This window comes from Bos grunniens, chromosome 7 (genome assembly GCF_055505025.1).
Source record: "Bos grunniens cultivar Pamir isolate PY7600 chromosome 7, Bosgru_T2T1.0, whole genome shotgun sequence".
NCBI classification, from domain to species: domain Eukaryota; kingdom Metazoa; phylum Chordata; class Mammalia; order Artiodactyla; family Bovidae; genus Bos; species Bos grunniens.
Window position 1 is genome coordinate 16,865,398 of NC_141171.1, and position 27,571 is coordinate 16,892,968.

General features: G+C 50.7%; 1 protein-coding gene across 20 annotated transcripts; it reads left to right on the plus strand.

Moving 5' to 3' along the window:
• The first annotated feature begins 18 nt into the window (after positions 1 to 18).
• On the plus strand, positions 19 to 27,360 carry CCL25 (C-C motif chemokine ligand 25). Of its 20 annotated transcripts, none has more exons than XM_086409644.1 (11): positions 19 to 233; positions 1,014 to 1,141; positions 3,957 to 4,303; positions 14,064 to 14,381; positions 19,847 to 19,937; positions 22,550 to 23,760; positions 24,098 to 24,215; positions 25,905 to 26,022; positions 26,112 to 26,242; positions 26,572 to 26,691; positions 26,957 to 27,360. In XM_086409644.1, exons 7-11 carry the CDS (start codon positions 24,143 to 24,145, stop codon positions 26,965 to 26,967), a joined length of 453 nt encoding a protein of 150 aa, XP_086265770.1. In that variant the 5' UTR covers positions 19 to 233; positions 1,014 to 1,141; positions 3,957 to 4,303; positions 14,064 to 14,381; positions 19,847 to 19,937; positions 22,550 to 23,760; positions 24,098 to 24,142; the 3' UTR covers positions 26,968 to 27,360. The 20 variants fall into 20 exon arrangements, with proteins under 20 accessions (XP_086265770.1, XP_086265765.1, XP_086265773.1 ...); XM_086409639.1 differs by having other exon boundaries at positions 4,136 to 4,303; XM_086409647.1 differs by lacking the exon at positions 19,847 to 19,937.
• Positions 27,361 to 27,571: the final 211 nt, after the last annotated feature.

A 27,571-nucleotide genomic window follows, 5' to 3' on the forward strand; every position in this document is an offset into this window, starting at 1 on the left:
GGGGCGCGCGGCGGGGGCGGGACTTCCGGCTGGCGCCGCCTGCGAAGAGCTCGGCGGCAGGCAGAGACGCGCGGGTGGCCAGCGATGGCCGCGGAGAGGGCCAGCTGTGGCCTGGCCCACGGAGGCCGACGGGAGGCGGCGGCCGAAGAGTCGCTCCCTTTGTCCTGGGCATGGTGTGTGTCTCGCGCCTGTTTATCCCGCCGCCTCCTCGGCCGCCGTCACCAATCTGCAAGGTAGGAACGGTCAGCGCGCCTGGGCTGCGGTGGCAATCGGGGTTCGAATCCCGGCCTCGACGTTTCCGCACTGCGTGCAGTTGGGTTGGGGTTACGTCACCTCGCCCGGACTCAGTTTCCTTATCTGCTGTAGTGAAGAGGCGGACCTAGGGACATGGTCAGTGTTCCATCTGTGTTGATTATTAGAGCTAACGGGTGCCCAGAGGCTCAGCCTAACGTCCGTTCATTAAAATTTAATTGACCGCCTACTATGTGCCGATCACTGTATCGGCAGCGAACAGGCGAAAATACCCGCCTCTATTTGGCTGACATTCTAGACTGATGCTGTCCATGAGAAATGTAGTGTTAGTCGCTCAGTCGTGTCTGACTCTGCGACCTCATGGGCTGTAACCCTCCAGTCTTTGCCCATGGGGATTCTCCAGGCAATAATCCTGGAGTGGGTTACCATTTCTTTCTTCAGGGGATCAAGCCTGTGTCTCCTGCACTGCACGCAGATTCTTTACCATCTGAGCCACTAGGGAAGCCCATGAGAAATGTAAGGCAACCACAAATGTTAGCCACATGCATAATTTAAAATTTCTAGTAGCCATGTTAAAAAAAAAAGAAAGAAACAGGTGATGTTAATTTTAATAACGTGTCTTCTTTAACCCAATTTATCTCCAAAATGCTGTTTCAGCCTGTAACTAATGTAAAAATGTATGAGATATTCTTACATTCTTTTTTTTTCCTTTTCTTTTCTCTACATGCCTTTGAAATTTTGTATGTCTTTTACACTCACAGCACATCTGAAGTTGGACTGGCTGTGTTTCAAGGGCTCAGGAGCCGTGGTTACCAACAGCTACAGCATTGAACCATGCAGTGCTAGATACGGAGTCAGGAAAGAAATTAAGTGGATTCCACAGCAAGTGGTAAGACCAAAAAGTAAATTGGGCATGGGGTATGTGGGGGTGGGGGTGGGGGTGGGGGTTGCAGTTTGAAAGAGGGCTGTTGGGAAGGTTGAGAAGGTAAGATTTGCAGAAGGACTCGAAGGAGTCAAGAATACTGAACAAACAATCGTGCTGTTTATTGTTTTGTGCTACTGCTAAGTCGCTTCAGTCGTGTCCGACTCTGTGCGACTGCAGAGACGGCAGTCCTCCAGGCTTCCCTGTCCCTGGGATTCTCCAGACAAGAATACTGAAGTGGGGTGCCATTGCCTTCTCCAATGCATGAAAGTGAAAAGTGAAAATGAAGTCGCTCAGTCATGTCCAACTCCTAGCGACCCCATGGACTGCAGCCTACCAGGCTCCTCTGTTCATGGGATTTTCCAGGCAAAAGTACAGGAGTGGGGTGCCATTGCCTTCTCCATTGTTTTATGCAGTGTTGTCCAATAGAACATTCTGTGCTCATGGGCATTTCTTTTTAATCAACACTGCCAAATTTAATAGCCACGAGCTCTATGTGGCTCTTGGGCACTTGACATGTAGCTGGTAGCACTAAAGAACCGAGCATTTAATGAACTTAATTTTTGTTGTTCAATTGCTAAGTCATGTCCGACTCTTTGCCACCCCCATGACTGCAGTATACCAGTCTCCCGTGTCCATCACTATCTCCTGGAGTTTGCTCAAACTCGTATCCATTGAGTCAGTGATGTTATCTAACCATCTCATCCTCTGCCACCCCCTTCTTCTTTTGCCTTTAATCTTTCCTAGCATCAGAGTCTTTTCCAGTGAAATCAGCTCTTTCCTAAAGTATTGGAGCTTCATGGATCATAGCTTTGTTGTGGTCAAGGGGCTTGTGTTAACGCAATAAAGCTTTGAGCTATGCTGTGCAGGGCCCCCGAAGATGGATGGGTCATCATGGAAATTTCTGACAAAACATGGTCCATTGGAGGAGGGAATGGCAAACCACCCCAGTTTCTTGCCACAAGAACTCCATTAAGTTAATTTTTACTTAATTTAAATTTTGTCATGTAGAGCTCATGGCTTCCATAGTGGATGGCATAGATTTCGTCGAATGGTGACAAGTGCAGTGCTCTGAATTAAGCTATACCTCATGCTGAATGCTTTATGTCGGTTCTACGGAGTGCTCACAATAGCAGTGTAAGAAGAGAGCTACAGTCATTGTCACCATGATGAATAGTGGAGTATTGTGATTGTTCACCTATGGTTTATCATTGCTGTCATTCGTGGACTTGACTTTTTAGAAGAATTTTAGATTCACGGAAATATTGCGCAGAAAGCAGAGTTACCATTTCACCCACACCCACTTTCCCGGACCCTACCGTCTTTCATTAGCAGGACACGTTTGTTACACTGAACGAACCAGGACCGATACATTCTTGTCAACCCTTCTTCATGTTTTGATTTCCTTTGTTTTTACCTAATGTCCTTTTTGTCATCCAGAATCTCATCTAGGATACCACGTTACACTGAGTTGTTTTCTCTCTCTAAAAAGAGATAATTGACATGACATTGCATTAGTTTTGGAGTATACAACATAATGATTTAATGCATGTGTATATTACATAATGACCACCACAATAAGGTGGTTAAAGATTAACATCCATCACCACACTTAGATTTCTTTTTTTCTCTTGTGATGAGAACTTTTAAGATCCAGTCTCTTAGTTGTCCTGTCTCTTTAGTCTCCAAAAAGCTTTGGCATGTTCTCCAACTTTCCTTGATTTGGATCATCTTAATTGTTCTGAGAGACCTGGTCAGATATTTGGTAGGATGCTCCTCTATTGGCATTTGTCTGGTATATTTCTTGTGGTAACCCTGGGATGATGGGTTTGAGGGAGGAAGACCAAAGAGTTAGTAAAGGCCATTTTCATCTTACCATGTCAAGGATACATACAACTGGGGACTTCCCTCGTGGTCCAGTGGTTAAGACACTGTGCCCCCAATTCAGGGGGCATGGGTTTGATCCCTGGTCAGGAAACTAAGATCCCACAGGCGGAGCAGTGAGGCCAAAATAAAAGAAAGTAAGAGAATTCTTTTTTTAAAAAAGGATATGTACTATCAACTTTATTTATGTGTGTTGATATTGGCCTTCATCACCTGGCTAACTTAGTATTTGTTAGGTTTTTCCACTGTAAAGTCACTTTTCCCTTTTTCCTTTGGAAGGAAGTCACTATATGCAGCCCACATAGAGAGTGGACATGTGTGTTCCCTTCCTTAAAGATGGATATCTACATAAATTACTTGGAATCCTTCTGCATGAAAGGCTTACCTCTTCTCCCCCCATTTATTAGTTTATCCAGTCATTTAATTAGATCAGTATAGCTTCCTGAATATTTATTTATACTCTGGATTATAAGCCAATACTACTTTATTTTGCTCAAATTGCTCCAGCATTGGCCACTGGTAGCCCTTTCAGTTGGCTCCTTTGTTTTGTTTTTAATTTATTTATTTTTGGCTGTATTGGGTCTTCATTGAGGGCTTTTCTCTAGTTACAGCGCACAGACTTCTCATTGCAGTGACTTCTCTTGTCCTGGAGCACAGGCTCTAGGGTGTGTGGGCTTCAGTACTTAGGGCTTAATAGTTGTGGCTCTAGAGGCTTAGCTGCTCCTTGGCATATGGGATCTTCCCAAACCAGGGATCCAACCCATGTCTCCTGCATTGGCAGCCAGATTATTTACCACTGGATCACCAGGGAAGCCCTCCTTTGGTTTTTGACACACTCCTATCAATGTGTTTTGTTTGGTGAGTTGTTTTTTTTTTTGCTTGTTTGTTTTTTCTGTAGGACTTCCTTACCTTCTAGCACTGCAAGATGCTGTAGGTTCTTCTCATGTGTATTTCCTGATCCCAGCCTTAGAAGCAGCCGTTTCTCCGAGTCTGGTTCCTCGGATTAGAGCATGGTATTAGAAACCAAGATCTGAACTCGAGGAGTGCTTGTTGCTACTGCAGTGCTGTTTCTTTTAGGTCATCAGTGCTTTGCAGTCGCCTGTAATTCAGCCGGTCTAGGCGCTCAGCCCTGGGGATACGTACAACAACGACCCGACATGCATCCGCCCTCACAGAGCTCAGAGTCAACCTGCGAGGACAGGCTTAGGAGGGGAGCTCTGACACTCCATCGCCGTGCAACCTTGGGCAAGTTGTTTAATTTCTCTGAACTTCAGCCTCCTATTCCACGAAGTGGGGGTGCTTTATGAGGGCACTGTGAGAATGAAATGAAATCACCCACTTTCAGAATCTGTGAAGTAGAACTTGGTAGCAAGTGCTTATTAATTGTAAGAAGAAATGACACAAATAATTTCAACCTGCAGAGGTCCAGAGTGCCAGCAAAGTGTGTAACAGGCAGACCTGACTTCGCCCAGGGGCAGCCAGGGGGGGCCTGCACAGTCATTAGGGTGAGTCACAGGCAAAGGGGAGCAGGACGGTTCAGGCAGCAGGAACAGCAAGCACAAAGGCCCTGAGGCCCATAGGAGCGTGGCACACTTAGGAAAGGCCAGTGACTCATGGGATTGAAAGGGGCATGACACACGGGGCTTGATTGGCCATGGCAAGTTGAGACCCTGTCCTAAGAGCAAGGGAGGTGACTTGTCCAGGTACACGTGTCTAGTAAGGACAGGGATTTGAGTCCAGCCTGCCTGATCTCAGAGATCTTTATTACCCTGATCTGATCTTGAGATAGAAATTCTTTGTTTTGTTTTTTAGTAAGAAGCATGGTTTTGGTTCTTAAGGGTCAGGGTTAGACTACACTCCAGCCACTAAAATTCCTGATTGTTCTTATTGTGCCTCGAAGCACATGCTCTCAGGGTCCATGTGATCAGGATGACTCCATTTGGGTTCCTGCTCGCAAGGACCTTGCTGCTGCAAGAAAGAAGAGGACATGCAGACACCAAGCCCAGGCAGTGTGACAAGGGCCAGGTCCAGAGCACCACCTTTCATGAGGGCAGCACTGGGCTGGAGGGCAGCAGGAGCCAGGGTCTGCCAGCCACAGGAGGGGGAGATGGGGCTTTCACACGTGGACCAGCCAGAGCACAGGTGCAGCTTTGCCTGTGAGGAGGGTTCACGGAGTAGTAGGTGTCTCAAGGAAAGAAGACGATAAGACGGGACTGGCAGGGTGTCTGTCTCTGGCTGTCAAGGACTCTAGAGAGTCAGGCAGAGAAGTTGGGATTTCATCCTGCGGACGAGAAGCCAGCTGACTGCAGCCTGATTCCACCCACACCTTTTTTTTTACACAGCCTGTGAGCTACAAATGATGTTTACATTTTTATTTTATTTATCTTATTTAATTTTTTGACTGCACCACAGGGCACATGGGATCTTAGTTCTCCAGTCAGGGAACCCGTGTCCCCTGCATTGGAAGCATGGGAGCATTTACATTTACAGCGTTTACATTTCTAAATGATTGGAAAAAAACCCAAAAGAATAGCATTTTGTGACATGGGAAAGTGCACCTTCAGCGTCCATCACGTTTACTGGTCCCACGCCCACTCCCGTCGTCTGTGTGTGGCCCACGGCCGCTTTCAGGTTGCAGGAGCAGACGCAGACTTGCTCAGATGGCGGGGGCCTGTACTTCTGCCGTCACTGGTCTGAAATTCTTAATCTTGTGAATGAAGGAGTCCCATATTTTTATCTTGCATTGAGCTCTGAAAATTGTGCAGTCTTAGCAACAGAGACCAGATGGCCCACAAAGCCTAAAAGATTTATTGCGGGGCCCTTTTCAGAAAAAGTAGGCTTGTCTTGCTGTGATGGGCAGAATAACAGCGGTCTCTGGGAACCTGTGAAGATGTCCCCTTACCTAGCAGAAGGGACTCTGCAGATGGGATTAAGTTGAGGATCTGGAGATGGGCAGGCAGTCGTGGATTATCTGTATGAGACCAACATCATCATAGATTCTTATCAGAGGGAGGCAGGAGGGGCAGAGAAGGAGATGTGAAAGTACAAAGAGAGGACAGTGATGCCATTGATGTCTTTGAGGTTGGAGGAGGTGGCCACGAGCCACGGAATGTGGACGGCCTCTAGTGGCCAGAAAATGGATTATCTCCTCCAACTTCCAGGACTGCAGCCCTGCCAGCACCTTGATCTAAGCCCAATAAGACTGAATTCAGACTTGTGACTGCCAGGACTGTCGAATAATAAATGTGCCTCGCTTTAAGCCACCAAGGTTGTAGTAACTCAATACAGCAGTCACAGGGCCCCAGTACTCCTGCCGTAGGCAATGGGCAGCTGAAAGAATCTTTCAGACAGAAAGATTTATTGTTTTTTTAAAATATATGTAGTTTTGATGTGGACCAGCTTTTTTAAAGTCTTTATTAAATTTGTTACAGTATTGCTTCTATTTTATGATTTGGTTTTCTGGCCACAAAGCATGTGGGATCTTAGCTCCCAGAGCAGGGATCAAACCTGTGCCTCCTGTAGTGGAAGTGTGGGGTTTTAACCACTGGACCACTGGAGAAGTCCCCAGCCAAAGAGCATTTTAAATGAGACACTTAATGTGATTCTTTGCTGATTTGTTAGAAGGAAGGGCCCCAGAGCCAGGCGTGGAATGCACACTTCAAAAGAGGGGGTGGGGACTGTGAAGACAGCCCCAGGGAGAGCTAACCAAGCAGGTGTATGACAGGATGTAGAGAGGAGGATTCCAAGTGTCTTAGAAGTGGGATCAGGACTTGGAGACAGTCAGGTGTGGGCAAGGCGGTAGCCCAGTTATTAGGCACAGCAGTGGGGAAGCCATGACACCTGGACCACTTTCAGGGCTCACAGTGTGGGTGGGGGCTATTTTGGGGACATAGAAGTGAGTTTAGGGACCTACCTGGTGGTCCAGTGGTTGAGATTCTGTGCTTCCAGTGCAGTGGGCACAGGTTTGATCCCCGGTTGTGGAACTAAGATCCCACTTGCCTCATAGCTCAGACAAAACAGAAGAGTAATAGGTTTTATTGTCAGGGGAGCCATTTACCAGTCAGCCCCCAAAGAGAGCTGAGGCATCGAAGCGGATCATCCATCCTGAGGATGGAAGTCGAGCAGCCTGGCTTCTGGAAGAAAGAATTTTCCAGCACTGGAGCTCTTTGGGGGCCAAACTTCAGTCTGATTTCATTATTAGTGCTGAGTCGGTGAGTGATGGAAAAAACCAGGAAGCTGTATCGACTTCTTTTTGGACGGTTGAGTTTGTTTTCAGTGGGCAACCCCATTGGAGTTCATGGCCCTGATTACTCCAGAGTTGGAGGAATGGGTAGCCAGGGGTTCCTTCTGGGCGTGGGTCCCCCATGCTTCCTGCTCGTATGCATTTCTGACCCAGGGAACCTGACCTGGAGCAGGCACAGAGCTTACACCCAGGAACTGCCGTGTGATAATCTCCCAAGCCTCTGTTTATTTGTAAAAGATGAGGGGCACCGCCACCTCGAGGACACACATTGAGCAGGGCAGCTGAGGCCCAGGACAACCACCCTGGCACAGGCCCACAAAGGAGATTCTATGCTCAATGCCTGGGAGAACAGGAAGGGAGGTGTCCCCTGCTCGTCCGAAAGGCAAGCTCCCCACACACCACGGCGCAAGATCACATGGGTCAGTGACCTGAGTGAGCTTGGCGAGTGCTGGTTCCCAGAATTCCCTTTCTAGATCTGACCATGCCCCTTCCACTGGGCATTCTTCCAGCAAGAGCAGTAGTGGCATTTTATCTCCCACTGTATCAAAGGTTAGAACAGGCCCTGTGACTCCAATTCCGAGGGTCACTATTGACAGTGATCACTTTCACTTTTCCTGTCACTTCACCCACCTCATTCCTGCCAGTGACCGGGAAGTAGCCACTGTGTCATTTTTTTTCATGTTTAAGATTTCTATTTTCCTTTAAATCCAGCTGTTATTTTTCATGCCATATGTGTTCTCCTTGACCTGTCTCTACGTGTTTTACATGTATGTGTTGGGCTTTTTCCAGTACTTCTTAAAAAAAAATTACACAGAAATTCAGTAGTTTCCAGTGTATCCACAAAGTTGCACAAACCTCACCGCCACCTCATTCCAGCACATTTTCATCACTCCAGAAAGGAACCCCAGGACATCCCTGGAGGTCCAGTGGCTAAGATGCCAAACTCCCAATGCAGTGGGCCTGGGGTTTGAGCCCTGGTCAGGTAACCAGATTTCCACATGCTGCAACTAAAGATCCTATATGCCACAACTAAGATCTGGTGCAGCCAAATAAATAAATAATTTTTTTAAAGGAACCCCCATGCCCTTTGGGGTTCCCTGGTGGCTCAGACGGTAAAGTATACCTGTAGTGTTTGGTCTCTGGGTCAGGAACATCCCCTGGAGTAGGAAATGGCAGCCCACTCCAGTATTCTTGCCTGGAGAATCCCATGGACAGAGAGTCTGGCGGGTGGGCTCCAGGCCGTGGGGTTGTAAAGAGTTGGACACAACTGAGCGACACAACTAACATCATTCATTCATGACCTTTTACAGTCCCTCCCCCAGCCCCTGGCAGCCACTAGTCCACTTTCTGACTCCATGAATTTGCCTGTTCTGATCACTTTATATGAATAGACTCATACAATATGTGGCCTTTTGTGTCTGAACATCATGTCTTCAAAGCTTGTTTCTGTTGTAGCATGATTTAGTACCTCATTCATTTTCAGGGCTGAATAATATTCCATGGTATGTAACTGGACCATGTGTTGATCCGTTCACCCATCGACGGACATTTTGGGGGCTGTTTCTTCACTAAAGCCTTGTGGCTTTAGTGAATCATGCTGCTGTGAACATTTATAGGCAAGTGTCTGATGGGATGTATGTTATTTCTCTTAGGTAGATATCTAGGACTAAAGTGGCTGGCTGACAAGGTAACTTTATGAGAAATCGCCAGACCATTTTCCTCAATCTTTGCTTTGTAAATGAGATGGAGACTTCATGCCTGTCAGTCATTGGCAGGTGCTCCGTTGGCTGTGACCATTCTCCAGCCCTGCTCCTCGTCCAGCATCCCATAGGAAGCAGCTAGGGCCCCTTGGGTTTGCCAAGGTGCCTCCCACCTGCCCCAATGTGCAGGGGCAAGGGTCCCAAGGGTGGGCCCATTATGGGCCTCTGCCCCACCGTGTAACTCCCACATTCCATATAGCAGGAAACCCTCAAACCATTCAGTTCCCCAGATGAAAAATTCAAAAGCACTGCCAGCGGCATCTCTGGGAGCCTTCCACATGGGCTAACCTCTGATCATGCAAGGTTAAGAGTGAGTTGTACCAGGGGAACAAGCCAGGTGTGTTATCAGCTATTAAAAGCTCATGCAAATCGACAAGAACTCAAGGAGCAAAGATCAGCAACAGTTCACCAGGGAAGAAAGAGTCGACAAACCTCAGAATGGCCCTTGGGTGAGAACTGGTTAAGGTGAAACCATTCCAGTGCTGCCAAGACCCGGACACTGGCTCCTCAGGGTGGTAGCTGGGGTTACCAGAAAATTACAAAACCTTCGGAAGCTACTTGCTTAGCATCTTACGAGTTTCATGGTCTGACCCTGTGGTTAAACCACCGACAAGTGTCCTGAGCCCCCAGTGGAAGGGCTGTTCTTACAGCCTTTAAAGAGTAAAAGGTTGGCAGTGATCTGAATGCCGAGTGTTGGCAGCTGGCTTGGGAACTGCTCTAGAAATGGACAGGAGGCCTGCGACCACGTGGAGTAAGAACGCCTCCTGAGCGTGGCCAAGCCTTGTGCGGAGGCAGTTTAATCCTCATCATAAGTCTCTGAGTTGGGTCCTGTTAGATGGACTGAGCAGAATGCAGATGAGAGCAGGGTGGGAGCTGGGGAGAAGGGAGGGGCTGGGGAGATGATTTGCATCGACCATTCTGGGGAAGGAGTACCCAGCTGGGGTGGGGGGTTGTGGGTTCACTGTGGCATCTTTGGGGTGTTACTTCTACTCTTCCAGGCAGGGTGCAGCGGCTTAAGATGCTTGAGCATGGAGAGGAGTGGGCATCCTCAGTGGTATGGTTAAAGTGAGGGCTTCAGGGACTTCCCTGGCGGTCCAGTGGTTAAGACTTTGTGCTTGCTATGCAGGGTACACGGGTTTGATCTTTGGTCCAGGAACTTGGATCCCACATGCCAAAAAAATTTTTTTTAATTAAAAAATAAAATTAAAAAATATTGGCACTTCTCTGGTGTCCAGTGGCTAAGACTCTGCTTACAATGCAGGGCCCAGGTTCAATCCTTAGTTAGGGAACTAGATTCCCACATGCCATGACCGAGTTCTCATGCTGCAACAAAGATCGGAGATCCCGCGTGCTGAAACTAAGGCCTGGTGTGGCCAAATAAATAAAACTAAATAAATACCGAAGTGATGGCTTCAGGCTCACACGGGAGAGGAAAGAAGCAGGGCCCATGCTCACCTTGCTCCAACCCCATCCCCAGGCACCCGGCGATGGGCTGCTGCCTCCCTTAAGGGCGCCCTGCGAGTATGAGTTCACTAGGGCTGCCACAACAAAGCACAGGCCAGGACTTAAGCAACAGACACTCACTTCCTCAGTCCTGCAGGCAGGAAGTCCAGGGTCAAGGTCGGCTTCACTCTGAGGCCTCTCTCCTTAGCTTGCAGATGGCCATCTTCTCCCCGCATCCTTAATGTGGCCTTCCCTCAGTGTCCCTGATTTCCCCACTATAAAAGGACACCAGTCAAACTGGGTTAGACTCATTTTTAACTCCAATTCCTCTTTAAAGGTCCTAAAGCCAAAGATTTAGGTAAAGGCTTCAACATACGGATTTTGGGGAGGATAGTTCAGCCTGGGGAGCATGTGATTCTGCCATACCCACCCTGGGTGTGGGCGGGAGCTCGGGTGGCCCTCATCACACACCGACACTGCCCAGTCTTCCACAGGTCATGGGAATTCTGGGGTCTGGGCTCCCCATTTTCTGGTGGATAGAGCAGACCTGGAACTCCAGTGGGAAGGTGGGGAGCTGGGCCTCAGGAGCTCAGCCTCAGAGGCTGGCCAGTGGGGCGGGGATGGGGAGGCTGGTCATCTCCCCAGACGAGCCCCCGCTTCCCCCCAGGAGTAGGGGTTTTCCTGGGCTCACCCCCAAGGAAGTCCCCCTGAACACATGTTTGCCTCCCCCTCCTCCACTTCTCCAAGCCGTTGTGCTGATGCACTGGGGCTTTCTTTACCCAGGTCCCCACAGCCCTCTCCCCCCACAACCCCTGGTCCTTTCCCGCAGAAGCGCAGTCACTAGGCCTGTTCCAGCACAGGGTCTGGTTAAGTGAAAGTGAGAGTCACTCAGCCATGTCCAGCTCTTTGCTACCCCATGGACTATACAGTCCATAGAATTCTCCAGGCCAGAATACTGGAGTGGGTAACCTTTCCCTTCTCCAAGGGATCTTCCCAACCCAGCGATCAAACCCAGGTCTCCCGCATTGCAGGTGGATTCTTTACCAGCTGAGCCACAAGCAGTCAGCAAACGCGAGCCCTGCCACCCCTCCCTCATCTCCAGCACCCAGTAGGTGTCAAAGTTCTGCTGACCTAGTGAACCAGCAGCCAACCTCTCTCTCGAGGGTCCACTGCAGTAAGACACCAGCCCAGGATTACCATATCTTGGCAGAGCCCACCGTGTCCCCATCCCCCCACCATTAGGCCACCCAAGCTGGGTCCTCTCCTCAGTGTGTGAGATGGGCACCCACTCCTGCCCTGACCCAAGGAGGACCTGTCAGACTCCAGGGGCCCGTAGTTGAGGGATGTCACCAACCTGAGCACAGTGGGGTGTGGGGGTGGCAATAAGGAGCTGGAGGGGACACCCCAGCCCCAACTCACCCCCCCTCCTGTCAAAAGCCCCATCACCTGTCCGCTGTCCCATGGGTGAACCGGCTCGTTCCCCACCCGGTGACCCATCCAGCGTCCTCAGCACACTGCCCACCTCCCTGCCCTTCCTGGTGTGGCAGGGACCAGAGGCCAGAGCAGATAGGGGCTGGGGTGGAGGGTGGGGAGTGAGGGGTGGGGAGGAAGCACTGCTCCCCAGCTGTGTGTCCCTCTCACCCCCAGGGCCTCACATTCCAGAGGTAGGAGTGTTCAACCCTCTCATGGGCTTCCAATCCAGGGCGGGCCAAGGGTCAGGAGGAACCAGAAACTGCTTTTTCCTAGAAAGGTGGGGCAGGGGTAGACAGGCCAAAGGTTACTGAATAGAAACCCTCCATCGGGAGAGAAGGGGAGAAGCTCTTCTGGGTCTGGATAGATAGGACCAGAAAGTGGCCACAGCAGGGCTCCTCCCTGACATTGGGGCCAGAGGATTCTTCCTGTTGGAGACAGGACCGGGCCTTGTAGGATCTGTAGCAGCATTTCTGCCTCCTCAGCTTCCCTCCCGCCGCCACAACTGTGACAATCTCTTCTCTCTCCAGACCTGGGCAGGTGGCCTCTCCACTGGCTTTCTATGCTCATGTTAAGAGCCCTCAGGTCACATCTGGGTCAGGTATTCAGGGAGCCTGCTGTTTTATGTGTCTGGTTCCCTCTGCCTGTTGTTCTCTCTTCCCCCACCCACCCTCCCTTCCTGCCACCTTCCAGAACTGAGCCTGATCTCGGGTGACCTCAGCCTGCAGCGGCTTGAAGCAGGATTTCAGTTCCCAGCCAGAGAATGAAGTCCGGCTGCAGCAGTGAGAGCACTGAATCCTAGCCACCAGACCACCAGGGACCAGGGGCCAGTGACCAAGCCCCTGGCCCGTCAGCTGTGCAGAAATGAGTTTTCACATAGAGACAGAAAGTAGTGAAACAAGTGAAGTGCTTATTAGGAGGAAAAAGGGATACGTGTGGATAGACACACGAGTGGGCTCGGAGAGACTCACGCCCTTGTGGTAATTTGAATCACTTTTATAGGGCATTCTCCTGGGTTTCCTCTGGCCAGCCATCTTGCTTTGTCTGGTTCTGAGCCCGTATTGGGTGATCTCAGTGTCCTCCCGTGTGTGCGTGCACATCTCTTAGCCAAGATGGATTCCAGCAAAGAGGCCTATGGGTAGGCTGACATCACTTACTACGAAGTGGTGCCCTCTCTCTTTTGACCATTTTGCGCATGCATAGTTGGGAAGGTCTCCTTGACTTTGAACAGAGGAATGTGTGGTCTTTTATTTGGACAGGGCCCACCTTCTCTCTTGCTTCTGCTATTCTGGAGTTTTAGTCCACAGAGGACAAACTCTGGCTGCTCAGCCTGGGGCCCATCCGTCTCTTGCCACAAGTCTGCACATCACTTCCCCTGAGGAGTGTTCCCTACCCTCCCTTAGGAGTTTGCCCCCCATGAGTGCTGTGGGAGGCAACAGAATTCCCTTCCCCCAGGATGTCATGTCCTGATGCCCAGAACCTAGGGATACATGGTACTGCACAGCAAGGGGACTCTGCAGGTTGATCAAGTTGAGGCTCTGGACATGAGAGGTGATCCTGGACTATCAGGATGGGCCAGCGTTAATCACAGGGATTCTTACGAAAGGGAGGCAGAAGGGTCCAGGTCAGAGAAGGAGATGTGATGACAGAAACAGAGGTCAGAGACAGGTTAAAAGAGGCCACACTGCTGGGTTTGAAGATGGAGGAAGGGTCCACAAGCCAAGGGATGCAGGTGACTGTGAGAAACTTGGAAAAGGTCTGGGAACTGATTCTCCATGAGAGCCTTCCAGAAGGAACTGCCCTGTCAACACCTTGATTCTAGGACTTCCACCCCGCTGTGACTTAGGAGAATACTGGGAGTCAAGGCTATGGTGGACCAGACCTTCTCAGGCTTAGAACACTGGGGTGGAGAAACAGACACAATGACCAGTTTTTCTCCACAAATTAAGAAAGGTATGCACATAAAGCCACCAAAGTCACAGTCTTTGCTTCTCGTAGCTGACTTTGACAGGCTTCCCATGTTCTCCAACATGTCCTTGGCCAATTCTTTTCCCTTTTCGCTAGGAGAAGACTTTTCTGATTTTTACAGCAAACCTCAAAGGGAAACGGTATGGACCTACCAGAAGCAGAAGATATTAAGAAGAGGTGGCAAGAATATACAGAAGAACTATACAAAAAAGATCTTAATGGCCCAGATAACCATGATGGTATGATCACACCTAGAGCCAGATATTCTGGAATGTGAAGTCAAGTGGGCCTTAGGAAGCATCACTATGAACAAAGCTAGTGGAGGTGATGGAATTCCAGTTGAGCTATTTCAAATCCTAAAAGATGATGCTACTAAAGTACTGCACTCAATATGTCAGCAAATTTGGAAAACTCAGCAGTGGCCACAGGACTGGAAAAGGTCAGTTTTCATTCCAATCCAAAGAAAGGCAATGCCAAAGAATGTTCAAACTACAGCACAATTGCACTCATCTCACATGCTAGCAAGTTCAGTTAGATCGCTCAGTTGTGTCTGACTCTTTGCAACCCCATGGACTGCAGTATGCCAGGCTTCCCTGTCCATCACCAACTCCAGGAGCTTACTCAAACTCATGTCCATTGAGTCTGTGATGCCATCCAACCATCTCATCCTCTGTTGTCCCCTTCTCCTCCTGCCTTCAATCTTATCCAGCATCAGGGTCTTTTCCAGTGAGTCAGTTCTTCGTATCAGGTGGCCAAAGGATTGGAGTTTCAGCTTCAGCATCAGTCCTTCCAATGACTATGCAGGGCTGATTTCCTTTAGGTTGGACTGGTTGGATCTCCTTGCTGTCCAAGGGACTTTCAAGAGTCTTCTCCAACACCACAGTTCAAAAGCATCAATTCTTCAGAGCTCAGCTTCCTTTATGGTCCAACTCTCACCTCCATACATGACTACTGGAGAAACTATATCTTTGACTAGATGGACCTTTGTTGGCAAAGTAATGTCTCTGCTTTTTAATGTGCTGTCTAGGTTGGTCATAACTTTTCTTCCAAGGAGCAAGCATCTTTTAATCTCATGGCTGCATTCACCATCTGCAGTGATTTTGGAGCCCAAAAAAATAAAGTCTGTCACTGTTTCCATTGTTTCCCCATCTATTTGCCATGAAGTGATGGGACCAGATGCCATGATCTTAGTTTTCTGAATGTTGAATTTTAAGCCGGCTTTTTCACTCTTTTCTTTCACTTTCATCAAGAAGCTCTTTAGTTCTTTTTTGATTTCTGCCTTAAGTGTGGTGTCATCTGCATATCTGAGATTATTGATATTTCTCCTGACAATCTTGATTACAGCTTGTGCCTCATCCAGTCCAGCATTTCTCATGATGTACTCTGCATATAAGTTAAATAAGCAGCGTGACAATATACAGCCTTGAGGTACTCCTTTCCTGAGTTGGAACCAATCTGTTGTTCCGTGTCCAGTTCTAACTGTTGCTTCTTGACCTGCATACAGATTTCTCAGGAGGCAGTTCAGGTGGTCTGGTCATCTCTTTAAGAATTTTCCACAGTTTGTTGTGATCCACACAGTCAAAGGCTTTGGCACAGTCAATAAAGCAGAAGTAGATACTTTTCTGGAACTTTCTCACTTTTTTGATGATCCATCAGATGTTGCTAGCAAAGTAATGTTCAAAATTCTCCAAGCCAGGCTTCAACAGTACATGAACCGAGAACTTCCAGATGTTCAAGCTGGATTTAGAAAAGGCAAAGGAAGTTGCCAACATCTGCTGGATCATAGAAAAAGCAAGAGTTCCAGAAAAACATCTACTTCTGCTTTATTGACTATGCCAAAGCCTTTGACTGTGTGGATCACAACAAACCGTGAAAAATTCTTAAAGAGATGGGAATACCAGACCACCTTACCTGCCTCCTGAGAAATCTGTATGCAGGTCAAGAAGCAATAGTTAGAACTGGACATGGAACAACAGACTGGTTCCAAATTGGGAAAGGAGTACTTCGAGGCTGTATATTGTCACACTGCTTATTTAACTTATATGCAGAGTACATCATGCAAAATGCTGGGCTGGATAAGGCACAAGCTGGAATCAAGATTGCCAGGAGAAATATCAATAACCTCACATATGCAGATGACACCACCCTTATGGCAGAAAGCAAAGAAGAACTAAAGAGCCTCTTGATGAAAGTGAAAGAGAGGAGTGAAAAAGCTGGCTTAAAACTCAACATTAAAAAAACGAAGATCATGGCATCTGATCCTATTACTTCATGGCAAATAGATGGGGAAAAAATGGAAACAGTGACAGACTATTTTCCTGGACTCCAAAATCACTGCAGATGGTAACTGCAGCCATGAAATTAAAAGACGCCCCTTGCAAGAAAAGCTATGACCAACCTAGGCAAGTATATTAACAAGCAGAGACAAAGGTCAAGGAGCCACTGTGTATTTTGCTGACAAAGGTCTGTCTAGTCAAAGCTATAGTTTTTTTCCAGTAGTCATGTATGGATATGAGAGTTGGACTATAAAGAAAGCTGAGCTCTGAAGAATTGATGCTTTTGAACTGAAGTGTTGGAGAAGACTCTTGAGAGTCCCTTGGACAGCAAGGAGGTCCAACCAGTCAATCTTAGAGGAAATCAGTCCTGAATAGTCACTGGAAGGACTGATGCTGAAGCTGAAACTCCAATCCTTTGGCCACCTGATTCGAAGAACTGACTCATTGGAAAAGACCCTGATGCTGGGAAAGATTGAAGGCAGGAGGAGAAGGGGAAAACGGGATGAGATGGTTGGATGGCATTAACTGTCTCAATGGACATGATTTTGAGTAAGCTCCAGGAGTTAGTGATGGACGGGAAGCCTGGTGTGCTGCAGTCTATGGGGTTGCAAAGAGTCTGAGATGACTGAGCGAGTGAACTTACTTACTTGAAAGGGAAAATGAGTCTTTAGTTGCAGAATTTCACAGCCAAACAGATATATGATCTTTAAGGCACCTGAAAGCCTTCTGTCAGCAGCTAGAATCCCAACATAGGGTTTGTGTGGCCTCAGCCCTCTCCAAGAGGGACCAGGGCCGAAAACTTGGGAAAACACTCTTGACACAGCAATGATGATCGACACAAAATGGGTTGTATCTCTGAAGCCAAAGGAGGTGACAGTCTTAGGGGAGGGGTGGCGAGGGGCCAAGGGTGAGGGGCCACTGTTAGGCTTCAGTGGGAGCCAGGGCAGGAGTCCAAGTGTGGGAGGTGATGGGGGACAGTGAGGCAGGAGAGTAGAGACACCAGAGAGACTTGAAGGCTGTCCTTGGCATTCCTCCACTGCCCAAAAGGAGTGGCTGTGAAGCAGGCAAGAGGGGATGACAGGTGATGAGAGGAGAGAGGTGATGAGCATACTCATCGTGGGTTTTATTTTCTGTGTTTTATAATGTTTTGACATCTGCCAGCCTTGCTGATCTGGGACAGACTGCCCTTACAGCAATCCTTAGAGATAGCAGGTAACGGAGCGAGCCTTTCCAATGCAGGGCAACCAATCCAGAGCTCAGACTCCAGGCAACTCTGTTGTCAGGCTCTCACACTCCTGGGACGCAAAATCCCCCTGCCCTAGTTCCCCCAGGGAGAGGTATTATACCAGCCAACCGGGGAGAGCCACTCCGCCCCTGGGGCCAGCCGAGAGTGTTCAAACTGGCCAGTCCCAAATCTCTTACCCTGCCTGGCCTGGCCTTCCCCAGGGAAGGCCCTGCTTTCTCCTTGCTCCTTCTGTTTCCCTACTGACTCTGGTGCTTCCCCAAGTTTCCCCGCATGGTGTGTTATGCCCCCTCCTCTTGGGATCTATGAGCAGCAAACTGTCTTCTCTATCACAATTTTTTTTATTTTAATTTTTTTCACTCACAATTTTTAAAAATATTAATCAGCTTTTGGTTGTGCTGGGTCTTTGATGCTATCACGGGCTTTCTTTGGTTGCAGCAAGCAGGGGCTTCTCATTGCTGTGGCTTCTCTTGTTGCACAGAGCATGGGCTCTAGGCACACGGGCTTCAGTAATTACCACTCACGGGCTCTAGAGCACAGGCTCAGTAGTTGTAGCACGTGGGCTTAGTTGCTTCTCAACATGTCAGATCTTCCCAGACTAGGGGTGGAACCTGTGTCCCCTACATTGGCAGGCAGATTCTTAACTACTGGACCACCAGGGAAGTCCCCATTATTGTGATTTCCGTGGGAAGGGTTGAGTGAGGCTGGGTAAGCAGGCTTAGGACTTGCTAGTGTGAATCATTTCAGCAGGCTCTGGGACTAGAGCCTGTCCCTAGTTGTCTATTGCCTGGCCCTGGGGCGACCCGGGCTGGAGAATAGTGACCCTGAGTGTGGGAGCCTGATAGAAGAGGGAGTTAGGGTATGGGCTCTGGACTGGCTGGTTTGCATATGAAAGGTGCCCTTGAAAGGAGGCCATTTACTATCTCTGGGAATCTGCTAGCCCTAGGAGGGGTAGTACCTTCAGAATCAGCAAGTCCCCAGCTGTCAAAACATCAGAATAAAAAAGACATGCTGGGAGCCTAGAGGTTTTTAAAGCAGTGAAATATTCAGTATAACACCATGATGATGGATAAACGTCCTTATACATTTTGTCCAGACATGTAGAATGTACAAGGGCTTCCCTGGTGGCGCTCATGGTAAAGAATCCACCTGCCAATGCAGGAGGTGCAGTTTTGTTCCCTTGGTCGGGAAGATCCCCTGGAGGAGGGCATGGCAACCCATTCTACTATTCTTGCCTGGGAAATCCCATGGGCAGAGGAGCCTGGTGGGCTGCAGTCATGAGACCGCAAAGAGTCGGGCACGACTGGAGTGACCGAGCACATGGAATGTACAACAGCAGGCGTGAACCCAAATGCAGACCCCGGACTTCGGATGATAGTGATTGGTCAGTGTAGGTTCATTGGCAGTAACGAACATGGCCCTGAGATGCAGGCTGTTGATAATGTGGGGCAGGGCATGGATGGGAAATCTCTGTACCTTCTCTCCAATTTTGCTGGGAAAATTAAACTGCCCTTAAAAAGTCAATAGAAAATGAAAGAAAAGAAACAGTGTAAAATTTTGAATTGACTGTGATCTGTGGCTGGAAATGCACTGTCCAGTAAGACAGACACCAGCCACATGTGGCTATTCAGCACTTACAGTGCACTGAAACTTTTCAATGAGCCATGTTTTGAACACTTCCTATGCAAAAAAGGGAAAATATCTCATAAATAATTTTTTTGATTGCATGTTGAAATGATATTATCTTGGCTTGTTGTTGTGTAGTCGCTGGTCATGTCTCTTTTGCAACCCCATGAACAGTAGCCCGCCCAGCTCCTTCCGTCCATGGGATTTCCCCAGGCAGGAATACTGCCATTTCCTCCTCCAGGGGATCTGTCCAACCCAGAGATCAAACCTGTGTCTCCTGCATTAGCAGGCAGATTGTTTACCACTGAGCCACCAGGGAAGCCCATTATCTTGGATGGATAGGGTTAAACAAAATACATTATTTAAAAAAAAGACATGCGTAATACAGTTCCCAAAAAGTACATGTGGAATGAAGGAGTCAGACCTCAACTTGGAATCTGGCTGCCACTTACTTGGCCAGGTAACAACCTCTCCAGACCTCAGATGATTGTTTTTTCCCCTGTCCAGTGGGGATAAATATTAATCCCATTGCATTTGCTGTCACCTCAAGTCATTCTCTTTAGAGGAGCCCAACCCATCCCCGGCATCTTCCTGCCACCTCCAGATTTGAAGTAGTGATGCTTGTCTCCAAGGATCTTGCTTCATAACTTGCTACCTGTCTGCTCTGCACTGCTTACCCAGGGCACCCAGCCTAGTGCCTGGCATACAGTAGGTGTTTGCCACCTGTTTGTTGAATGAATAACAAATGGCCTCAAACAGGTGCTTGATGAGGATCAGTGACATCGCCGTCCCCCTTCCTGGCTGGGAGACATCTGCTTGCTCACTCCAGTCACCCCTGGGAATGTGGCCGGTATGTAACAGGTACCCAGAGACCTATGTGGAAGGGCTGAGTGGAGCTCAGCATCCTCAAAGTAAAAATTGTTCGTTTGTGTCCAACTCTGCGACCCCATGGAATTCTCCAGGCCAGAATACTGGAGTGGGTAGCCTTTCCCTTCTCCTGGCGATCTTGATCGAACCCAGGTCCCCCACATTGCAGGCAGATTCTTTACCAGCTGAGCCACAAGGGAAGCCCAAGAGTACTGGAGTAGGTAGCCTATCCCTTCTCCAGCGGATCTTCCCTACCCAGGAATTGAACTGGGGTCTCCTGCATTGCAGGAAGTTTCTTTACCAACTGAGCTATCAGGGAAGCCCCAGCATCTTCAAAGAGGGACTCATACCCATATGGGACCCTCTCCTCAGGACCCACCGCCCTCCCTCCCCGCATCACCCTTGCCCCAGCTGCCCCAGCCCCCACATGTTCAGTAGGTGTAGGAGAAACACAAGGACTGAGGCCACAGCCAGTGGTGGTAGCCTGAGTACCCTGCCCAGGTCCCCTGGAACACAGAGGCAGCTGGTCGGTCTGGGGAGGGAAGCCCTTCAAATCTGACTTTTCAGGAGGCAGGCCAACCACATGGGGAACACAGTAAAATGGGTCACACAAGGAACTAAGTCCCTGAAAGTCAGGCCAGAGGCTTGCAAGCCATCCTTAAAAACAAAACAAACAAAAAAAAAATAGCACTTTTCCTTCCTTCCTCCAGTTGCCTGGCAACCACTGTACATCTGGACCAGAGTGAGAGGCAGCTGGGTACAACCGGAGCCCAGGCCTGGCAGACAGGATACCCGGGGTCTGGTGTGTGGAGTCAGGATGGTGGGGGGTGGGGTGGGGACGGCATCCCAGGGGCTTCTCTCAGAGGCCACCTGAACCAGGACCCGGAGGCACCAAAGGTTCAGGAGGCAGGCAGCATGGGGAGTTGGAGGTGGAGGTGTGGTGCAAAAGCAACTGCAGGAGGCCCTCCACCCAGGATCCTTCCTGATGAGCCCAGGCCTCTGCTCAGTGGCCTTCCCTCCATTAGGAGATGGCCCCCTTTCCTTCACAGTATTTAAGAAATAAAAGTTGGATTTTCCTGGCCAAAGAATAAAAAATAAAAAGGGTCTCTGAGACCCTCAGTCTCCTCTGTAAAATTGGTCAACTGTTAGGAGCACCTGGGAGGTCTTCCAGCAGAGAAATGAGTGAGCCGGGTACCCAGACCCCCGAGAGGAGCTCACTCCAAAGGCAGTGGTTGGTATTTCCCTTCACCCAGCCACCTGGCTGCCCCATTCTGCAGTCCGGCCATCCGAGAGGTGCACTGAGCTGTGCCCCTGCCCCCTACCGCTCACCCTGCACTGCATCCTGTCCTGCGGACCCTGGGGTGTGGTCAGTCCCTGAATTTGGCTCAGCTGCAGGCTGGCGGTGACTCACAACGGCCTCATGCTCAGAGCTGGGGACTGGGGAGCAGGAGGCGGCTTTGTCCTCTGCGCTGTGTTCACACATGCAGAGAAGAGGGTCCCCTCGCTGGGGACAGTTTACCCTAACCACCTCCGGGAGCTGCGGGAACATAGGCCTCCCCTTGCTCAGCTGAGCCCTGACCGTGGAGGTCTGGCCCCACAATCAGCAACTGCGATCCTCGAAACTCCAGGTCTCCACCCAGGGGCCTTAGTCCTGAAGCATCTTGTCCGCCGCTCAGACACTTGAGAGCAAAAACTCCTGCCTGCCCTGCGTGCTGGTTCCTCAGACCCCTTGCTCCCTTTTAAGGCTGCTGGTGGGACCAACTGTGAGCGGTGGGGAGGTGGGCTTGCTCACGGGGAACCTCCGCCCCTACTGAGTAACGCCACGTCTTGGCCGCTGCCCGCCGACCGGGCAGGCAGGGACGGTAGGCCTTAGCGGAGAGGCTGACCCCGGCCCGCCACGCCGCGTCCCCAAGCCCGCAGCCACGCGGAACCGCGTCCTGGACCAGCCTCACCTACTCCGGGAGAGGGAGCGGCCACGGCCACCGGCGCAGGACCGCTGGTCTCCGGGCCTCTGAGTCCGTAAGCACCGCCCTGGTCTCAGCCCCAGTCAGAAAGCCCCGCCTCGGCGCTCAGTGTGCAAATCAAGGCCCGGCACCTGCACCAAGCCCCACCCATTTAGCCACCCGACCGGGCCCAGGGAGTTGGTGAGGGGCCCCGCCAGGGTCTCCTGGTGGAGCTGGAGAGATGAGAAAGGGGTAGAGAGTGTCATAAATGCTCCGAACGGTCTATATAGTTAAGGAAGTCGACAATAAAAAGTTACAGACGATCAGCTGTGAGGTTTCTGCAGAGTCCCCTTCCCCACTACCTGCTCCTCCACCCCCACGGCCCCCACCCTCACCCCCCTGTTCCGGGTGGACCACGCTGACCCTGGAAAAAAAGAAACTCCTTCTAGGTGGGTGCCTGCTGGCGTGGTTTCCTGGAGTTCCCGCTTTTCTTCCAAAACCAGAACATTATTGTGGTCCTTATTCTCAAGATGATAATCGGGGAAATTCAAGTTGCATATATTGCACTGTTAAAGATTATAGAGAGAGAGAGAGAGAGAGAGGTCATTGTGGCTAATACATGAGTTAACCTCAATTTTATTATTATTTTTAGGCCATGGCACTCACCTTGAGGGGATCTGAGATTCCTCACCAAGGATCGAACCCCAGGTCCCCTGCATTGAGAGCTGGAGTCTTAACCACTGGACCACCAGGGAAGTCCCCCTGTTAACTTAAATTTGATGCTAACTAAAAAAGCCTGTTTGTGGCTTATCAACCTACATTGTACATCTGCTTTACTTAAAGAAGAGGATGCACTGACCAGAAGTCAAGGATGTCCATGTTCAAAATAAAGATTAAAGTCCTTGCTGGGATGCCAGTTCTGGTCCTCCTCTGATAATAAGACTTACTTCACAGGTGCCAAGGTCATACTGACTCGCCTCAAACGTGGTCTGTTCTGAGACCTTGAAGAAATGTCTCCCTGACTTGTTTGACATTCTTTGTTCTGACAAGACACAAAACTACGCTGAAAACCCTGCTTCTTTGGAGCAGTTTCACAGAGTAATCTGGAAAGCAGGCTTCTGGGCTAGCCCTCAGTCTGGCTCAAAACTCTTTTTTTGATTATCGTTTATTATTATTTTTTTGCATGAGACATTACCTATTGAAAGTGTACCATTCCATGCTGTTTACTATATTCACAGAGTCCCTCGACCACCACCACCATCTAATTTCAGAGCAAAAAGAAATCTGTACCATTCCTTTTAACCTCATCCCCATTCTCCCCTCCTCCCAGCCTATGGCGACAGCTGATTTTACTTTCTGTTTCTGTGGGTTTGCCTGTTCTCAAAAAACAGGGCTTTTCTGTGACACAATAAGTCACCCCACTGTATGGAAGAAGAGAAAAATGGGATAAAGTCAAGGCCCCACGGGCACAGGTGGCTGGGGAGTGGGGAGAAGAGATGAAGGCTCTCCCCTGCTCTAGGCAGCCTGAGTCCTGCCTGTGGGAAGCCAGGGTCCACCTTGAGATGCAGCAAGAAAGGAGCCAGGAGAATGAGGAGAAAAGGCCCTTCAGGGAGAAAGCCAGGGTGCTGGCTAAGGGGCCTGGAGGGGGAGAAGGTGAACCTTCAAGGGGGCTGGCTAAGGTCAAGGCTGGGTCTGTCCACCTGCATCCGTCCACCTCTCACCCTCATCCAAGCAAGTTAGTTGAAGGTATCATTTCCTGCCCAGTTCTTTGATTTGGATCCTTTTGCCCCTGGCCCCCAACTTCCGCCAAGTGCATCATGACATTGGAGAGAAGAGCTAGAAAAATGGAGAGAAGAGAGGAGGGTAAGGCTGGAGGGAGAAGCCAGGAGGTGAAGTGGGAGGGGAGGCAGGGAGGAGGAGGGAGGGCGGAGCGGCAGGGTGGGGTTCCATCTATAAAGGGTGAAGCCTGCTGGCCTGGCAGGCAGGAGAGCTCAGGTTCACTCCTGCAGGCGCCAGCCCCAGGGACACCATAGGCTTTGGTGAGTCCTCCCTGAGATCGGCAGCAGGTCCCTGCAGCACTTGTCCCCATCCCATGCCACCTGCCTCCCTTGCAGGGGGCCCTGGCTTGAGATGGGGGTGCTCCTGGTGCCTGCCGCTGTCCATGTTGGGTCCTCATCATCCACCCACCTGCTCTCCCCAGTTAATCCTCAAGGTAGGTGCCAGAAGGGGAGGACCAGCCTGCACTATGAATCCGTGGCTCCTGGTCTGCCTGGTGGCCTGCTTCGCAGTTGCCTGGGGTCCCACTGTCCACGCTCAAGGTACTGCCTCAGTTCATCCCTCCCTCCTCCTCTGGAGTCCCCTCTCCCCATCTTTCCTTTGCCTCCCACTATCAATGTGCTTCTCCCCTCCTCCAGAAACCTCCCCTGATCCCACCAGCACTGAATCCATTCTCTGATGGACAGCTCCCCCACCAGGCATGCAAAAACGCCCACCATTTGTGCAGCTCCTTGGAGGTGATGGTCCTCAGCCTCTCCTTCCAGAGCCCCTGGGTGCCTCCCCCACAGTCCATGACCCAAGGCATCCCTCCAAACTCCAGCCAGCCCAGGAACTATGGGGAACAGACGGCTCCATGGCTGCTTACCGCCTAGGACACATTGCAGTGACCTGAGCCTGCAAACGGAGTGTTGAGATCAGAGCCTGGGAGCCCAGTGAAAATGGGTCTCCATCTTGGCTTCCCCCACCCAGGCTACCTGTGTGGTCTGGCCTTTATGAACCCCATTTTTTTCATCTGCCAAGTGAGGTTCCAAATTCCCACTGCAGAGATGGGACATGAGGATCCAATTGGATACTCCTGGCCCAGTGCCTGGCAGCTACTATGATAACCATTACTGCTATTAACGGGGAATTCTTCTCCTCCTCTCCCGAGATTAGGCACTTGATATTGGGGACCAAAGTTCATTCCGGATGCCCCCCCCCCACCCAGTGTCCCTCAGCTCTGCCACTGTTTTCTCCATCCCTGTGGGCCTGAGGAGGCAGCTGAGCCCCAGCAGGTAGCCAAGCAGAACCTCTGGCAAATGGAAGCCCCATGGCCCCACCCACCTGCCCCACCTGCCCCTCATTAGGTCTGAGAGGCCCTAGCCCTGCCCCAGCAGACCTTAGCCTTTGCCCAGGATGGGGCTGGGCCTCATTCTCATTGTCCTCTAATAAGAGGCCTTCAGGAGCCAGGCCCAACCTGGGCCCTTTGATCCTTCGGGTAGAGTTGCCCCCCAGCCCCAGGGAGCTTCCTGCCTGGCACTGCAATACCGTCCATCTGACTCCACTGCTCCTTGCTTTCTGGGTCAAGGTGGGGATAGAGGGAGCCTTCAAGTCCTCCCTGAGTCCCTCCCAGAAGTCAGATGTGGCCCCTGGAGGCAGGGATTGGCAGAGGGATGGATCCCAGAGGAACTTGAAGGTCCAGCACTGTCTCCATATTAATTCATCCTTTGCTCATCCCACCCTCTCATCCTCCTTGATACTTCTGGCACCAGGTTGGCACCTCCACCTCCAACCACGCCCCCTCCTTTTCTCAAGGCATTGCACCCACTCCTTGCCCTCTGCACCGGAGCAGGAGTGGAAATGGCCTTGGTCGATTTATTTTGCGGTCTTGGGCCCTTCCCAGCTGGGGCCTGTGGGGCCCTCTCCAACTCCTACCAGCTGTCCCTTTGTCAAGGGCCAAAGATGAGCCCAACGGCCACCTCACTGTCTATGCTGTCCCTGGGCCTTCACAGTGCCTAGAAGGGTTGCAGTGTGCGCGCGGATAACTACGTCTGTGGGCATCCCTGCAGAGCGCATGCGCGGCCGCACACCTCAGTTGGGGCATCCCTGCAGGGCACCTGTGAAACCGCAGGGCGCATACGTAGCCGCACATGCGCGTAGGTGCCATGTCTGTGGACGGCCCTGCAGAGTGCATGCGCCGCCGTACATGCACGTGCTCAGACTTGAGCCTATGGGCCGCTGTGTGGTCGCAGGTGCCTTTGAGGACTGCTGCTTGGCCTACCACCGCCGAGCCCGGCTATCCTTGCTGCGGCATGCCCAGAGTTACCATCGCCAGGACGTGAGTGGGAGCTGCAACCTGCCTGCTGTGATGTGAGTGGGACCGCGGGGGAGTCCGTGGGGGCTGTCACACAACTTTCCTCTCCACTTACATCCTCACCTGGGCATCCCCATCCCTGCAGATTCTTCTTACCCCAGAAAAACAAGATGGTGTGCGGGAGGCCAGGGGACAGGTGGGTTCGGGCTTGGATGAAGATTTTGGATGCCCGGAAAAACAGCCAGTACCACCACGGCACCAGGAGAAACTTCCAAGGTGGGTGAGACCCCAGGCCAGCATCTAAGAAGTCCATCCTCCCAGCTGCAGACCCTGAACTTCTCAACCCTCGAAGGAGGGGACAACAGCCAAGTCCCTGACAGCTGCCTCCACCCCAAAGAGAGCCAGGGGCGGGTGAGTGGGAGGCTGAAGGAATGTGCAGCATTTTAAGTCAAGACACTTTCAATAGCTAGAGATGGAAAAATTCAAGAAAATAGGAAACTCATTGGCTCAAATAACCAGCCAACATGAGGCTTCAGGTTTGGGTGGATCCAGGTGCTCAAAAGGTATAGGTGGACTCTTTTTCTATTTCTCTTGCCTTCTGACAGTCCCTCACTCTGGGGTGAGGAAATTGAGCTCTGGAACCTCAACACTTCCATTGTCAAGGTTTAGCGGCCCCACCAGAAACAACAAGAGGAAAACTTCTCTCCTGTCAACTGCTAATCCAGGTTGATTCTTGGTCACGTGATCACCCCTCCCCTCGCGCCTCCGTCCAGCCCCAACTCCACCCCATCACTGCTGTGAGGAATGAGGGGTCTCTGATCAGCCTCACAGGTTCACATGGGCAGGTCCTAGGGGGCTGATCATTACCCTGCCCTGTCCAGAGGGGCTTCGGCAGGGTAATGAAATGCCAGGCATGTGAACCAAAAGCTGCAGGGCCCCCCTCACTCCACTCCAGTCCTCCTCACCCGCCAACACCTCTGATCCCTCCAGCGGGACCGTGAGCCCACACTACTCCAGGATCTACCCACACAAGATGGGCTGGACCTCTCTCTGCCACAGTCATCACTCTGCGGCCTTGACTGCCCCAGCCCCTCTATCCTTCAGGACAAATCTCAACCCCCATCCCTGAGGCTGCGCCGGGTCCCTCCTTGTCACCCCTGCCACCTCCTGCTCCTCCAGCGACTGGAACCAGGGAGCCCTGTTACTTCAAGCCCCGCGCCTGCTCCAGACACGAGTCACACCTGCCTGGGTAACCATTCTCGGAAAGAACCATCACGATCGTTGCCTGCCTGCGGGGACACACCTACCCTCATCCCTCTGGGTCCTTGCAGAGCTTCAGGTTTCTCCCAGGACATGCTTCTAAAACTTTTAAATAAACTGTTGGTAGGACGCCATGCTTGTCTCTGTCACCTTTCATTATGGGGTGCGAACCTCCAGCCTGTGTTGAAACCCACACGATGCCCTCCGACCACAGGATTTGTGCTTTTAGGCTGGAAGGGCCAAGCACTGGTATGAGTGGCTCTGTGTGAGTCCAGCCTTGTGCTTCCCAGTGGCAGCCTTGAGCATATCACCCTTTCTTCCTTTCTCATCACTGGGGTCAGCATG